The 14,456-nt window shown below is 45.2% G+C and overlaps 1 protein-coding gene across 1 annotated transcript in view; it reads right to left on the bottom strand.

The window, feature by feature from the left end:
- The window catches only part of T265_05091 (hypothetical protein), a gene marked incomplete at both ends in the record, with an annotated part of 56,358 nt that overhangs the window by 22,148 nt on the left and 19,754 nt on the right, over nt 1–14,456 (bottom strand). The window contains 4 exons of the mRNA XM_009170008.1: nt 2,293–2,365; nt 4,362–4,446; nt 6,439–6,574; nt 9,899–10,024. Of these exons, the coding sequence (XP_009168272.1) occupies nt 2,293–2,365; nt 4,362–4,446; nt 6,439–6,574; nt 9,899–10,024 (420 nt within the window). The remainder of the gene's footprint in view (nt 1–2,292; nt 2,366–4,361; nt 4,447–6,438; nt 6,575–9,898; nt 10,025–14,456) is intronic.

The following is a 14,456-nucleotide window of genomic DNA, read 5'->3' as shown; positions in this document are numbered from 1 at the left end:
CGGTATACAGAGGTTGTCTTGGCGATGTTGAAGGGCTTAAACTTTTATCCTTTCACAAGACTTTGAGTTGAAACATATTCTACGCTGTGTTGGTCTATCCCTAGCTAACTCCGGTATACAGAGGTTGTCTTGGCGATGTTGAAGGGCTTAAACTTTTATCCTTTCACAAGACTTTGAGTTGAAACATATTCTACGCTGTGTTGGGTCTATCCCTTATTAAGTACACAAGTTGATTTCAGCTTTTACGGCTTCGGTTGGCCGCCAGAAAATGGAACAGAGGAAATCTAGCCAAGCATTGGAGGCGATGGCATAAGCAGTCAATTGGTGTTGAATCAACCATGTCGTTTGAAAAAGCGGAGAAATAGGCAGTTAAACACTACAGGTGATAATACAGATGTAGGAGCACCAATGGCTACGCTATTGACCTATGTCTGCCAATGTCACTGAAAAATCGATGAGTTGAGTCCTGGAGTCCCCATCTAGGGAGGCGGCAGTTTCCAGCTCCAGACCAGTCCAGCTTCAGTATCATGTGGTGTCAACTGTGAACAGACAACTGAACCGTAAACTGTCGCAATCGTCAGACAGCTGAAGAGTTGACAAACCATCGAACAAGACGGCATCAGTGCGGAGGTCTATAAATTCTGCATCTCAGCACTTCTCGAGCCAATTTACAGGCTAATTTGTCCAACTTGGAACACTGAATCGGTTCAGCGAGGTAGGGGTACCAATATATTACGACCATCCGCCTCTCCTTCTACCGAAAAAACCGATAGAACGGTGTGCGCCATGGGGAGAGCTGTTTGGACCGAATATTTTCTATGCGACGAACATTAGAATGACGTTTCAAATTCGCACAACCTGCATGAACACGCTTCATTGACTTTCGAGTTGTGTGGTTCGCTTATTAGCGGGTCAGTCTGGGCATTCCTCTAAGCTGACGGTTTTTTTTCACGAAGCTGGTGGACCTCAATGTGGTCTAACATTCACCAGTGAAAGTTCGGGTCCCGGTATACGGCGATAAGATTTCCAAGTTCGGTGGAAAACAAAGTAGCCCACTCCACCCGCATGGATGTATCCATCCAAATTCTCAACTTGAGGGATGAGGTAATTCAGTACGCCAGCAGCTTCAAATACCTTGGTTACACCGTGTTGAGCAATGGGTAGACTAAAGAGGAAAGGCAACGGTGGATAGAAAACGCCTGGCAAACTCACGCAGCTGAACCCAGTCTCGTGAGAAAGAACTGTGATTAGTTTAGGCGCGAAAATCCGGATCTTCACTGGTTCGGTTCCAATTTATGCCTTCGAAGAACGGCCTCTACAGACAGAAGATATTAGACCGTTCAGCTGCAACACCCTTTTAGTGCCTAGCTGTCATGCTATCCGAAGGAAGCACGAGGACTGAGATACTGCCAGGTTGCCCAAGCGTAGAGAGGAACAATCGAGATCTTCCAATGAGTTACCTCGAGCTTCTGATCCTCATGCACAAGACATTTCTGCAGCCAACTAATCGTGTGTCTTAGGAGAGTAAAAGTAAAAGTTGGTAACAGGTTAAAAGGGAAATCAGAACTCTTCCAGCATATGATCCTCATTGCAATGGCTCCCTCCCAAGTTCCACCAACAAAGATGGGCTAATTTAAGAATATCAACTCCGAAATATGACCGACTCACCGAATGAACAAATTTGCTCATTTCGTCGAAGTACCACAATAATATCAAGCTACAACTTTTAGGTAAACAAGCGCCCAGTGATGGGAAAGCTAATGATTGACTCCCAGTGGTACAATTTATACTGGATGAAGTCTACTTGCTGGCAAATTCCACAAAAAGCGCACAGTGCAATCAGTTTTATTCCTAAAGTATTAGCTTAAACCAACAGTCCATAACGGTTATTATAATGATCCCACCTGGTTGTCGTTATTGATCTAATCAGGGATAGTTAAACAGACTGACTGTAAGCGGAGTAAACGGATCATGAACCAATGGTCAATTCTGGTCAAACTTCATGCTCGACTGACAAGTTGATACGAAAATGTTTGAACAGTGGCCGGGTTATTCTAGTAAAGTAAAACCCAACTAAGAAATTAGAGACACGCGAACATCACTCCAAAAATATCCATATGTATGAATGTGCATGTATCTTTGTTCTGTCACTTCCCATGCAGTCAGAAGATCCGATGATCCAGTGTTACCGGTACAAACAACAGGCATTGCAAAATAACCGGCACAAGCTATAAACCGAGGAATGACGTGCAGGGGAGTGACAGCAATTCTTGTCGGGATGGAGGTGCTTACTCGGCCTCTGTCTCATCCACAGTGCATTGATGCAACGCCCGGCTGAACAGGGTGATGTCGGTAACCTGGATGACTGTACAACACAATACATTTTATATTGGAATGGAGAACCTGGAGTTATGGTGTGCAACGGACTTTAGAGGGTCTTACTGGGACGGACGGTAACGTAACAACCGGATTACTCTAAACGCAAAAGAAAATAGCACTAGGATATATTTTATTCGCCGCGAAAATTGCATTCCAGTACGGGAGATCAGTTGGACTAGTCGTCCTGATTTCTTAAATCAACGGAACCGTCTGTCAGGCGAAACGTAAATGGTTACCAGATCCAGCCACAAAAAACTGGATTCGAATGGATGAACGACGCACACCGCGGTCTGAATAGATCGAAATTTAGATGTTGTGGATCAGAGCAAAAGCTCACGAAATCTTAATTTGACAGAATAAAGTGAATAAACAAGCCAAGAATGAATTGGATGCCACAAACAAATGAATATAATGATGGAAAAACCTTAGCGAGTCTCTCGGAAAACCAAATTTGTTTGCGAATGAGTGTACCTCGTTCATTTCGTGCCTTTCGGTTTCAAGTAGAACATAAGGTTGGTGGAAACTCGGGTATTGCGCCTACCTGATGTGCCCCAAGAAGGGCGAAATCGGTCACGGGATGTCGAAGAATTTTCGGCAAACTCATGAGTGGTGTATTACATCAACAGATGGAAAAACCTGGTAATGTGGTAATGTGGTATTGGAAAAACCTGTTATAGGAAACTGATAATTCGCAAAAGTCAACTACGAGAGTTTGAAAGGAAGGTAAAGGAACTGAGAAAGCAACATACAGAGAGCAGCAATAGAAAAAGTGCAGGAGTAAAGGGAAATTAGAATCGGGCAACTGGATTATCGGAGTGAAAAAAAACGTGCTGTCGATTTTGACAGTCGAAATCGTTCTTACCGATGCACATTAGTATTGAGTGCACTTAACTTTAGATCACAGAAGCTTCAAATATGAAGTTCACCATGCAGGTGAAGCCAATCAGAAGATCCGTGGCGAGTGGGAACTATCGGCAGTTGTGCAATGGTCTTTTTGATACTTTTCAGCGTAGCTTCGCTTGCATTCAGTGTGAAGCACATTTGAAGGCTGACAACCTCCTTTCAACCTTCAGAATATAAGCGATTTAATTAAAAAGGAAAAAGCATTCACCAGGTCGCTCCAACCTCCTGCCTGAGGAACCGGTTACACTAGATCACGAGATGTTAACTGCGCAAGCAAATGAATGGTGTTATATTGTCCAAACGTGCTTTAATCAGATGATTTATCGGTCATCCACTACCAGTCTTTTGAGCGCATGTTGAGCTCCTCGCTCACCAGTATAAATTAAGACCAAGTCATGCGCAGACTGTCAGCAATTCCAGCCCATTATGTTCATTGGCCTGCCATGAATTCGTTTGTGACGAGGTAGAAGAAAACGGACAGAGGTGTGCACGTGACCCCAAGTTATCGGAGAACAACGTTTTCATGAAGTTAACGAATTCTTCCGAGACTTCCTTTGCAAACCAATAATTCCAAAAACAGCTCCGTCAACCATGTCGGAAATATTTTTGCAGACAACAATAACTGAACACCATATGTTACAAACGGGATCCGCTGCTGCCGCAGTTTAGAACGCACGTGATACTCTCATCATCATCAGCATCACCATCTGTTGAAGTATCAAAGCGTTCGGGTACGAGATGATGCAACGAAGCGGATTGCCTACACATCATGAGCAACGTACGATAAGTCAAAAAGCGGGGCAGGAGTTTCATGACAAAAACCGATCATCGAGAAAGAACGAAGTTCGGTGACTGAGAAACCACTCTCCATTACACATCATATTAAATATAGTGATCAGAACAAAAGTAACCACTGGATATCAACGCGATATTGGCATATTCTTGAAGGAGAGAGTGTATGACTGATTTCACCTAAATTTCGAGGAAGGATGGTATCACACAACGCAACACCCGGGAACACAATCAAATAGAACAGTGATGAAACACAGGTTGCACAAGCAACTGCATAAAGCACGTACCAGAGAGCTTGACCTTCTTCACTGTTTTGTTCGAGTTGTTATCCACCAGCACATTCACGGCAATCGATTCACCATGATAGTATTTCTGAAAAAGGAAAGGCCTGAAATTGGCGGAATTCCTGTATATTCTCTGGAACGGGTCAACCAGGATAACCGTGCTGGGACATGAGCTGTACAAATTCTGTAAATGCTCTCAAGCGAAACTGAATATATTCGGAATGAAAAAGTCGTAGAAATCAGACGCGGTGGGAGCATGAAATTTTTTTTATCCGATAGCTATCGACTTCTTTAGATCCGAGGGACGTAAGCAGTTAACTCGCCAGTCCTTCAAGAGAACTGTTCAACCGATATATACGTTACGACAAAAAGCTAAGTAGTAAGGGAAACACGGACATCGAACAAAGTCTGAGTGGCTTCCCAAACAGGCCTTTTAAGTCAGCGACCATTGTCTTTCAGGAACGTACAACCTCTATGATGATAGAAGCCTAATGAAGATCGTCAACTCCAGGACCTAGTTTGGACTGCTGGTCTTCGATTCGACAAACTTTAGGACTATTCACTACAAAAAATGGTGAAAGATTAAGTGCGTGAAAATCCTGTATCTCTACTGGTAGGTGATACAGAGCCTGGGACAAGTTAAAAAGCCAAACGAGCAGTCAATAATTCTCTGAATTCGGTTCAAAGCCTGCCGATCATTTAGGTATTTCAGCGTGCAAGTGAAAATTAACGCGCCATCCAGTCACTAGTGGAGATCAACAATTGAAACACTGCAAAAAGAAGCCGCCCGACACAAGCTGCCAACGAAACAAACAGAAACCGAGCCGGTCACAATCAGGTGAATCGGAAAGACATCCAGGAAGATTGTACACTGAAAGAGCGCAGTGATTTTTGACGAATAAAGAGCTTCAGGGAGCAAACTGAAGTCTTCTCTCGATCGACTTCCAGGGTCATGAGAGTATCATTGCGCTTTGCTTACAACTGTGCAGTGCTATAGCAGTCACTCAGCCCCTCAAGGGAGTCTATTCCACTCCAAGTTTACCACTAAACTGAACGTTAGCAGCGCCAAATGTGCTCAGCGTGACGCTGGTAAACCGCGTTAGCTACTACTTTCGGCCTGCATCTACTGATGCATAAACAGTAATAGCGAACCGGCAGCAGACCCTTTGGAAGACGCTTTTACAGAGGCTCTCAAACGCATCGTTTTACAGGCGATCGCTGACGTGTGTGCAGTAAAGCAGATAACCTTTCACTCGGTGACTTCAGACAACACCAATCCTGACCAACAACTTTGGTGGTCTCTGGATCACAAGAAGCCGAAAAAGACTGGATGGTGGTTAATTTGGTAACCACACTGGGGTCCAACAATAAAACACACGTCGCCAAACAACATCCCAAACTCCAAGCTAGTAAACTAGGAGACTAGCAGTCACAGCAATGCACACCAATCAATCTGACGTGACAGTGTCATTCGGACAGTCTTTGGCATGCCCTGACAGATCATGGAGACCAACAAATAATCACTCCATATTATGTTCTATTTTGTACGTGTAGTGAGCCTCAGAAATGAATCGAAATCAGATCGCCACGTCTGAGGATGGCATTTTTCTATGAGCCGCTTATGATACGGCAGTCGAAATCTTCCAGTTCACTCGAAGTTAACCAAAAATGTCATTTTGGTCCCTCGTACTTCGTTCAAATTGGCGGAATTTGAAATACGAACTCTGATGCAGGCATATCAACAAGGCGGAGCTGTACATTCCCCGGAAGCACTGAACATCGACGTGTGTTGTCCTTCAGAACCACAACTCCAAGACTTCAACGAACAGCTCAACCGGACCTCGCGACTAGCCGCTCAAGCTCCTTGGCCTGTGAGTTATTAACTGAACTTATCAGGGAAAACCAATACTAAACGGATTAGGGTTATTCGACTGACAAAGTGCCTCAGTTTCATTTAAAAAAAAGGATATCCGGTTATTCAGAGCCAACTAATCTTATTACTGCAGATCTGAGTCAAGGAACTGGCTCTGACTGAGGCCAAGAGAGTCACGATGCCCGTCACAAGCTGAATGAAACTCACCTCTTTATCCAGGGAAACTTCAAGCCGCAACGAACCAGGGCTCATGAGGAAATCCTTGACAACCACGGCTGATGGTTGGGGAGCGGCTTCTTCGGGTGCATATGTTAGCTTTCGTATAGCTAGTCGCACCGAATTTCTATGGAGAGAGGAAAAATCACACCGACGAATAAACAGAGGGTGTGACAAAACATAGAAAGAGCAACTATGTGAAATCGATTGGCTATCCTCGCCCGAATCGAAGCTCAAACAAGGGCCACCATCTGCTGTGATTATGTGAGACGTGAGCAACACCAGTATTATCATCGCCGGCACCCATAAATGAAGCATAAATGACACATAGCTGTGAGGGAACCAATTCCCGTGAGTCCAGATAGAATGATTAAGAGAAGTGTATATACAACCCAACAGTATGGGAATATAAGCAGCTGAGTATTGTTTTAAGGCAAGACTAGATAAGCAATGAAGAAATCAGCACTGAAATATATTCGTTGAAAGCTCGTGCCTCGAAGCAACGGGCGCGTTAACCCATGAGCCTCCGCCCCACCTAACGTTAAACCAGTGGGATTTCGCCTGTCAACCGAAAGTGACAGGGCAATTCGGCACCTAGACACGCCATGAGAAATTCGTCGTGAAGTCGCCCAGAGTTCAATAATGAAACCTCAAGTTCGTGAGTGTGATTCACTTCCTACAATCGGACCTGACGGTATACAATAGACTTTGAAGAGAAAAAAAACTCTCCCGACATATAATATACGGTACTTCGGAGACCGAAAGCACTACTGGCAGTGAACATAAGTCACGATCGGCCAATCACAGGCTGAATGAACAGTAATCGCCATTAACGGTGCAGTAATCCTTGGAATAAGGAAGTCTGAACCCGGTGGTATGCTGTCCTGAACAGGAAAGTTATACTGGACGGTAATATGGCATACTATCCCATTCATTTTCAGTTACATTTGTTTTGAAGGCCTCAGCTTGAGCCGTTTCGAGGAGACGATGGGGCTGTCACAAACTTAACGGGGCTACAGAGTATAGTCTAATACAACGGAAATGTGATTATGGCTTTGAGCGTGCTTTCGTTGGCTTACTATAAAATCCCGTGGACTCGGATTTGAAGCGTTTCAGCCTTCGAAGGTAGTAGCGAAACGACAAAACCACAAAGTCGTATGCCTGAATGATGCGACCGCTTTCAAATATAGTGCTCTATTCAGAGATGAAGTTACAATGCCAACGTCAGGAAACCAACCACTGGTCTATCTGCTTACAAACCAGTGGCAAAAATAAATAAGAGAGATCAGTAATGCGCTGGTCAATACATAAGTGGACGAAGTACAAGTAGTCCTCATTGAGCGGGTCCCGTCCCATAGAAACATGCAGATCCTATACCAGAAAAAATAAACAACTTGAGACACACTCAAGCATTGTTTGTTAGAGGAACTGAAAATGTATGTTTCGGACAATTGACTCCAGCTGGGTGAGTCAAAACAGCTCCCTAGTTCTCAGTTCGAATCGGACAGCTTTCCAAACACAGTAACTTCCCAGAATCAACTGATAAAGAAAAAGATGAGTTTCCCACAGAAAACGAACTTCTGAGGTTTCAGGTGCTACGTAAGATTACCGAAAGTCAATTAACAAAAGAGCACACACATACAACCAAGTGCACTCGCTTTTCAAAGTGTGTGCGATTCATTCGTTAGAAAGTAACATCCATAAGATTGATCCATTGACATACAACCAAGTGCACTCGCTTTTCAATTCATTCGTTAGAAAGTAACATTCACAAGATTGATCCATTCATATGCGCATTGGTCAATCAAACATGAATGTCACGGGTGAAGTGCGAATCGTAGGCAGAGACCAGAAAAATCTCCAAACAGGCTCAGGTCAAGCTGAAAATCTCGACATCGGATAGGAAAGGAGTGAAAAGCTATAAAATTGCGCGACTAATGAAAGAGAAAGGAATGCACATGATCGGAAATAGAACGGAAAAAAGGTGTTAGATGAGACATGTGTTAAAAGCAGCTGACTGGAAGGGTAGGTGCCCAGAAAGAACTAAATCGCCGAACATTGTGGCTAGATGGCACAGTTTTCTCAACATTGCTAGTGAAAATAAGTCAAACTGGGAAATGATGAAGTATGACCTCGAGGAAATGTTTAAACGTTTAGACATCTCAGCACTCATGGAAAGTGAGTATCAGGTTCCTTCCATATCTACTTTCTACTTTTACCTTAAGGGCTTTTGAAAAAATTGCAGTGGTAGAGCGAGAGCGGATCGTATGCTAACTCTGACGCTCCTGACCATGATTGCGAGTTTTACGGAACAAAACATGTTTCAGACGTTTTGCTAGGAGCCTACCGGTGTCCGTGACCAATGCACGTCTGGTTAATCTAGACTGATAATACCTAGCCAGAAAAAAGAATTGTCCGCGAAGTGGAATACCTCTAATCAGGGAGGTACGAAAATAGTTCACAATCAACTCGTCCGTATAATATCTAGAGCACATGGGACAATGCACGATCTAGACTCCATTTCGTCACATGGAGCTAATCTGTTGCGAGCGTTCTGAGGTGCCTGCACTCCCACAACGCCAAATCAGACAATCTGGAAAAAACTGGCCGCAATAAGGTTAAAAAACGTCGGTGAGCTGCCATTGCTTCTAGCACAGAAAGGATTACAGATATCCCAACTTGGGGGGTGGACCGCATCAATACCCAAAATCTTCGTAATCTTTTCCACGCACTCCTTCCAAGTTACCTCATCATCTCGCTAAGTGCGTCATTCTGAAGGAGCCGCGGAGAACAACATCCACCTTGGGAGACGATACTCCGCCGGGCATAGCAAATGACCGAGCCACCGCAGTTCACGATAATTTTCTATCGCTGAGCTACCTACTGCACAACCAACCACCTGTTTTAAAATCACCTGGTTAATGACCTCGTCGACGCCATGCGAGAAACCGGTGGCCAAAAAACGTGAGGAAGTTTCCTGTGGTCGGTGTGCAGTGGGGGCATATCTAACAATCGCGTAACAACACAGTGCCTACCGTAACCTGGTACACGCAACCCTTGAAACCCAGTGATACATCTTTTTGACTTTACAAGTGATGCAAATTGGTAAATTTGATTTAGGAAGGTAGTGAACGATCTTCCCCACCAGTAACTGATGGTGATGAGTTCGAGGTTGGTTTATTGAAGGGCACCAGATTGTCAGACAATTAACGCCGTTAAGGGCTGGTGTTCTCCAGCGCGGGCTTCGCCCCTAATTCAACGCGATCAACAAACTAAGTTTAAGCGGCCTATCTACCAGGGCCTCTAGGTCATCGATGACCACAATTTAGCTAGACTTTTAGTCTACCATAAAAAAAAACCTAGTGTCACAGATTCGAAGCTAAAGTCCGTTGGGATAAAGGTAGCTACAATGAACAGGAGTAATGAACCACTATTGTTCGAACACACTGACGTTGCCAAACGAACAGCGCAGAGGCGACTATAAACGGGTACCCAATCAAGTAGCAATGCTTCCACTCGATGGATTATCCAGGTACATTCAGCTGCAGCGACCTCCAAGTTACCAAATGCGGACATCCTGAAGCGGAAAGAGAAAGAGGCCATTACGGTACTTGCATCCCGTATCCCTTCTGACTGACAGCATACGTCAACGCAGAAAAAATCTGGCGTACGAACAGCGACCCCTTGTTTTGTCCTCTTCACTGTTCAAACATTCAAGGCGGCTAAGAAGGTCTTCGGGGTATGAAAAGTGACCTCAAGGTGGTTACGGTTGTTACTGAAGACTGACGCGCAGAAGTTGCAGCTGAGCGTGGTGTATGGTAAACAAAGCGTCTAAACCTAGTGCTGGGGCCCATGGAGAGAGAACTCCTATTGGAGGAAGAAGGATTACGTGAAAGTTTAAGAAAAGAGGCATCAGTTGTAGTATATTTCCGCCCGTCCGCTGCTGTGTACAAAAAAGTTTTTATGAAATTCGTGGTTGTGCGCGATACATTCAGGGCACCCGCACTTAGAAAAGAGAGCCACTATGGCCTCCGACCGAAGCCTTTGGCTCCAAACCTTGACCACAAGGCAGATGATGGATGTTAGCATACTACCCAAGTAAAAACCATCCAGCCGTAGCACCCTTTCGGTGCCTAACTGCCATGCCACCCGAAGGTTGCACGAGGGCTGGGATATTGTCAGGTTGCCCAAGCCTAGACAGGGGAAGTCGATAGGCAGAGGTCGGGTTTGAACCACGGACTTTTCGGTCAGTTAATCCGAGTTCTAACTACTTGCCAACACCATGATAAGGTTCCGCCTCTAAAGCAGCAAGGGGTGGTATAAAATACAGGCACTGCAGGTTTCATCTGAAGTAGCTGCAAAGTTTATTTATGTGAAGAGGCTTATCCGTTATACTATGGGATTCCGAAGTGAGACTTCGGGAACCGGCTATAAAAGCCAGCAAACCAGCGTACAAGTGATAGGTTGATTCGCCGATGACTAACTGCAGCCTATTCGCCATATACTGACCTTTGCACTTCTGTAGAAGCGAGTGTCAGTGGCCGACACGGTGGTTACCTCACCTGCCCCGGCAGCATACTGTCGAGGGTTATCGACAATGGGCTTGCGAGATATGGTGCGCCGATTGTGTTTGATCTGAACGCGTTTGAACGAACGTAGCCTGGTGCGTAGCACCTGCACCAGCTGTTTGTCTCGTGCATTCAAAGGGTAGAAGTGTGCTACCATCAGATGAAAAAGTATAAAGTAACAATTTTCTACATAACCTGATCTATGGGTGGGTGCGCTTAAGTGAATGATCTCCAAACACAGCGATCGTTTGGATAAACTGGGAGAACTTCATTCGAGTTCGTTTGGGTTTGAAAAGACAGGCCAACCGAATATACACTTCTTTGGACACATTCAACCGGTTCACCGATGACAGTACTTTACAAACTGTGTTGCAGCATAGTACCAGTGATGCTTTGGGACGTCAGAAAATGAGTTGATGGCTGCCACCGAACTAAATATGCAAGTGAGATTTAAAGGGCAAGTCACTCTATCTACTTTCGTGGAGTGATGACTTAGTACACAAATATTCAGCAGGGTGAGTTATGGTTTTCTCTGATTTGGTGACATGAATACACGTTCAGTTCGAAAACTCCAACTTGTGCAGAATTCGAAACTTTTGCCGGGCTATTTATTCACCCGATCAACACACTGCAGAGGAAACGGAAGAAAGTCGTAGAAAAAATGGCAGAAATAGGACGAGCAGGAATTGCCATTTTTTGCAAAACTTCAAGTTACAGAATTCTGGGCTCGAAGGAATTCCCTAGATCCCATCTAGATGCCCAGTGTTTTGAACTTTCGCAATAATTTCATTAAACTTGATTCATAGACAGCCGTTCGATTTTTATAACACGTAATTATAAATGGGTTAGTTTGGCCGGAGCGATTCGCAGGACTATCTCGAGAAACCGTCGTACGGTTCACTGCTTAGCTTTTGCTGGAATGAATGGGTAAGCATTCGGTCTCAACACTTCAACTGAGTAGACGCAAGGAACATGCAAAACTAGTGGATTTTGTTCCTTTGTTATATTGTTTCATTAAGCTCCGTCAAGTCAGAATATCCACGTAATACAGTCGAGTTGTGGATTCTTTCATTTTCGACGCCTTTTTTGTTCAGCGGCGAATGATTGGTTTTGATAGCACATATACCGCAATAATAGCGTCAAGAAATCATCATCATCGACGGCATGACATCGGTGTTCAACACCAATGCTTCACTGTCTTACAACCATGATTTATTTGAAAGCTTCATTGTAAAGAGAAGAGTGAAGGTGAACGGGGAAGGGACTTGGCGCTAGCTTACCACGATATGATACAATCCTACATGGTACGTTCGAAAACGTAACTAGGCTGGAGGCCAGATTTTACTCCGCAGTTTAAGAGGCTTGAAAAATTTAAGCAATTTGTCTGTATGAGCCCTTCACGCGTTTTCAGGAAGGTTTGGTTTGTCTGAATATCCTGGTGTGTCCAGGTACTCTGAGTGGCGAATACTCCACACAAAAATCAGCTAGCTTAAGCCTAGAAGCAACTTCACCAATACGCTAATAATCGAGCTCCAGTATCTCAAAGCTGCTGAGCGTAGAAAAGTGAGACGGTACCTTGTCACCGGCGCAGTCACAAGCGTAAGTTAAGCACACAAGTTAGGGTTAACAAGGTATGTCGCAAATTATTAGACAAAGCGTATTGAATGAGGGGGAATGAGACCTGGAAAGCCCTGATTGAGGTGGTGCCGTTCGTCGAGTAAGCGGTCCGCAAAGATAAACTGAGCTGGGAAAGAAGGAAAGTGACACAAGTCAATAATACGCGTACTCTGATGTGTACGGAGGCTTAAGTAAAGGCACAGAGAGACTGAATAAATCACCGAGTCGAACTGCCAAAAAAAAGGAAACCGTGCCATCTTTGTATCCAAAGTAACAATAAATGATCAAGCGTAGTCTTGGCACTGAGCGACGGTACTCGTGCGTGTGGGAACACCTTTTGGACGTACCTTGTCACCGGCGCAGTCACAAGCGTAAGTTAAGCACACAAGTTAGGGTTAACAAGGTATGTCGCAAATTATTAGACAAAGCGTATTGAATGAGGGGGAATGAGACCTGGAAAGCCCTGATTGAGGTGGTGCCGTTCGTCGAGTAAGCGGTCCGCAAAGATAAACTGAGCTGGGAAAGAAGGAAAGTGACACAAGTCAATAATACGCGTACTCTGATGTGTACGGACGCTTAAGTAAAGGCACAGAGAGACTGAATAAATCACCGAGTCGAACTGCCAAAAAAAAGGAAACCGTGCCATCTTTGTATCCAAAGTAACAATAAATGATCAAGCGTAGTCTTGGCACTGAGCGACGGTACTCGTGCGTGTGGGAACACCTTTTGGACGATACTGACGCTATCGATCGTTTCCAAAAAACAGCGGAGTGAGCACAAAAAGAGTGATACGCATCTAGCTTGAAGAGACATAGGATCACCACTTCACTAACGAGTTTGCCGCCATGCCACGAGAACTCTGGTATACATGGAAGATACGTCATCGGTGTTGGATCGTAGAGAACGAAACAAAGAGTATGCCTAGATAAGCTTCTCAGTAAGTTCCTTGACCCGAAAAATCACAGTTTGACCCAGAGTAAAACAACTTGATCTCCCGACGGAAAGCTGCCACCTTGACGTGGTGGTCGGGCTTCAGTGCTGCAGCGATCCCGCGGGCTACACTGGCTGGAAATTCGTTCCACAAGGTAAACCATGCCAGGAAGGCCAAAGGGGAGCAGCCAGACCAAGAGCAGCGAGACCATGCCCTACGAGCAATCGTGATACGGGGCAGTCTGGGGGTAAATTCGTACTGTCCTCTGCGACTGGAGTTTGAAGACAGTAAGGTGTTTCCCCCAGGCGACCAGCATGTCCATATTTATGGAAGCAGCGATGCTGCCTTCCCCCGAGGAAGGACGGGTTAGAAAACGTCGGCCCTAAAAACCGCACATTCCGATCGCCCAACGGTTGACCGTGACCGCCGGCGCATTATCCAATACGGTCGAAAGCCAAAGAGCCCGGTGCTGCTCAAAAGGCACCTGCTTTGCCGCATCAGGAATGAGACAGTAATGCCTTATTCCCTGCGCCCTAGGGTTAGGACAACACCCTGCAGCCGAGCAGGTCACACTACTGAGTCATCGGCTCCGGGCAGGGTCCCCAAAGAAAACCCTACATTCTCCCACTGCCTCGTGGGTCAGACTTTTGAGTCGAAGGCTCAAGGTGGGGTACCTCAACCAAACCCCCTTCCTCGGCCTGGGCAACCGGGAAGTATCATTTGGCCGCGCAGTTCAGCGTCCACCGATGTCCCTCCCCAACCCCTTCCCACCTCAGAAGCAAACGTCGCCTGGCCATTTGACTGTCAGCCATCTGACCGAAGGGCCTTATGCTCCACGCTGCCTACAAACCTTAAACAAAATAACACCTTTCTAAATCCACGAGATCCTTTCT

The sequence above is a fragment of the Opisthorchis viverrini genome (genome assembly GCF_000715545.1).
Source record: "Opisthorchis viverrini unplaced genomic scaffold opera_v5_92, whole genome shotgun sequence".
NCBI classification, from domain to species: Eukaryota; Metazoa; Platyhelminthes; class Trematoda; order Opisthorchiida; family Opisthorchiidae; genus Opisthorchis; species Opisthorchis viverrini.
This window is presented reverse-complemented; position numbering and strand designations above follow the sequence as displayed.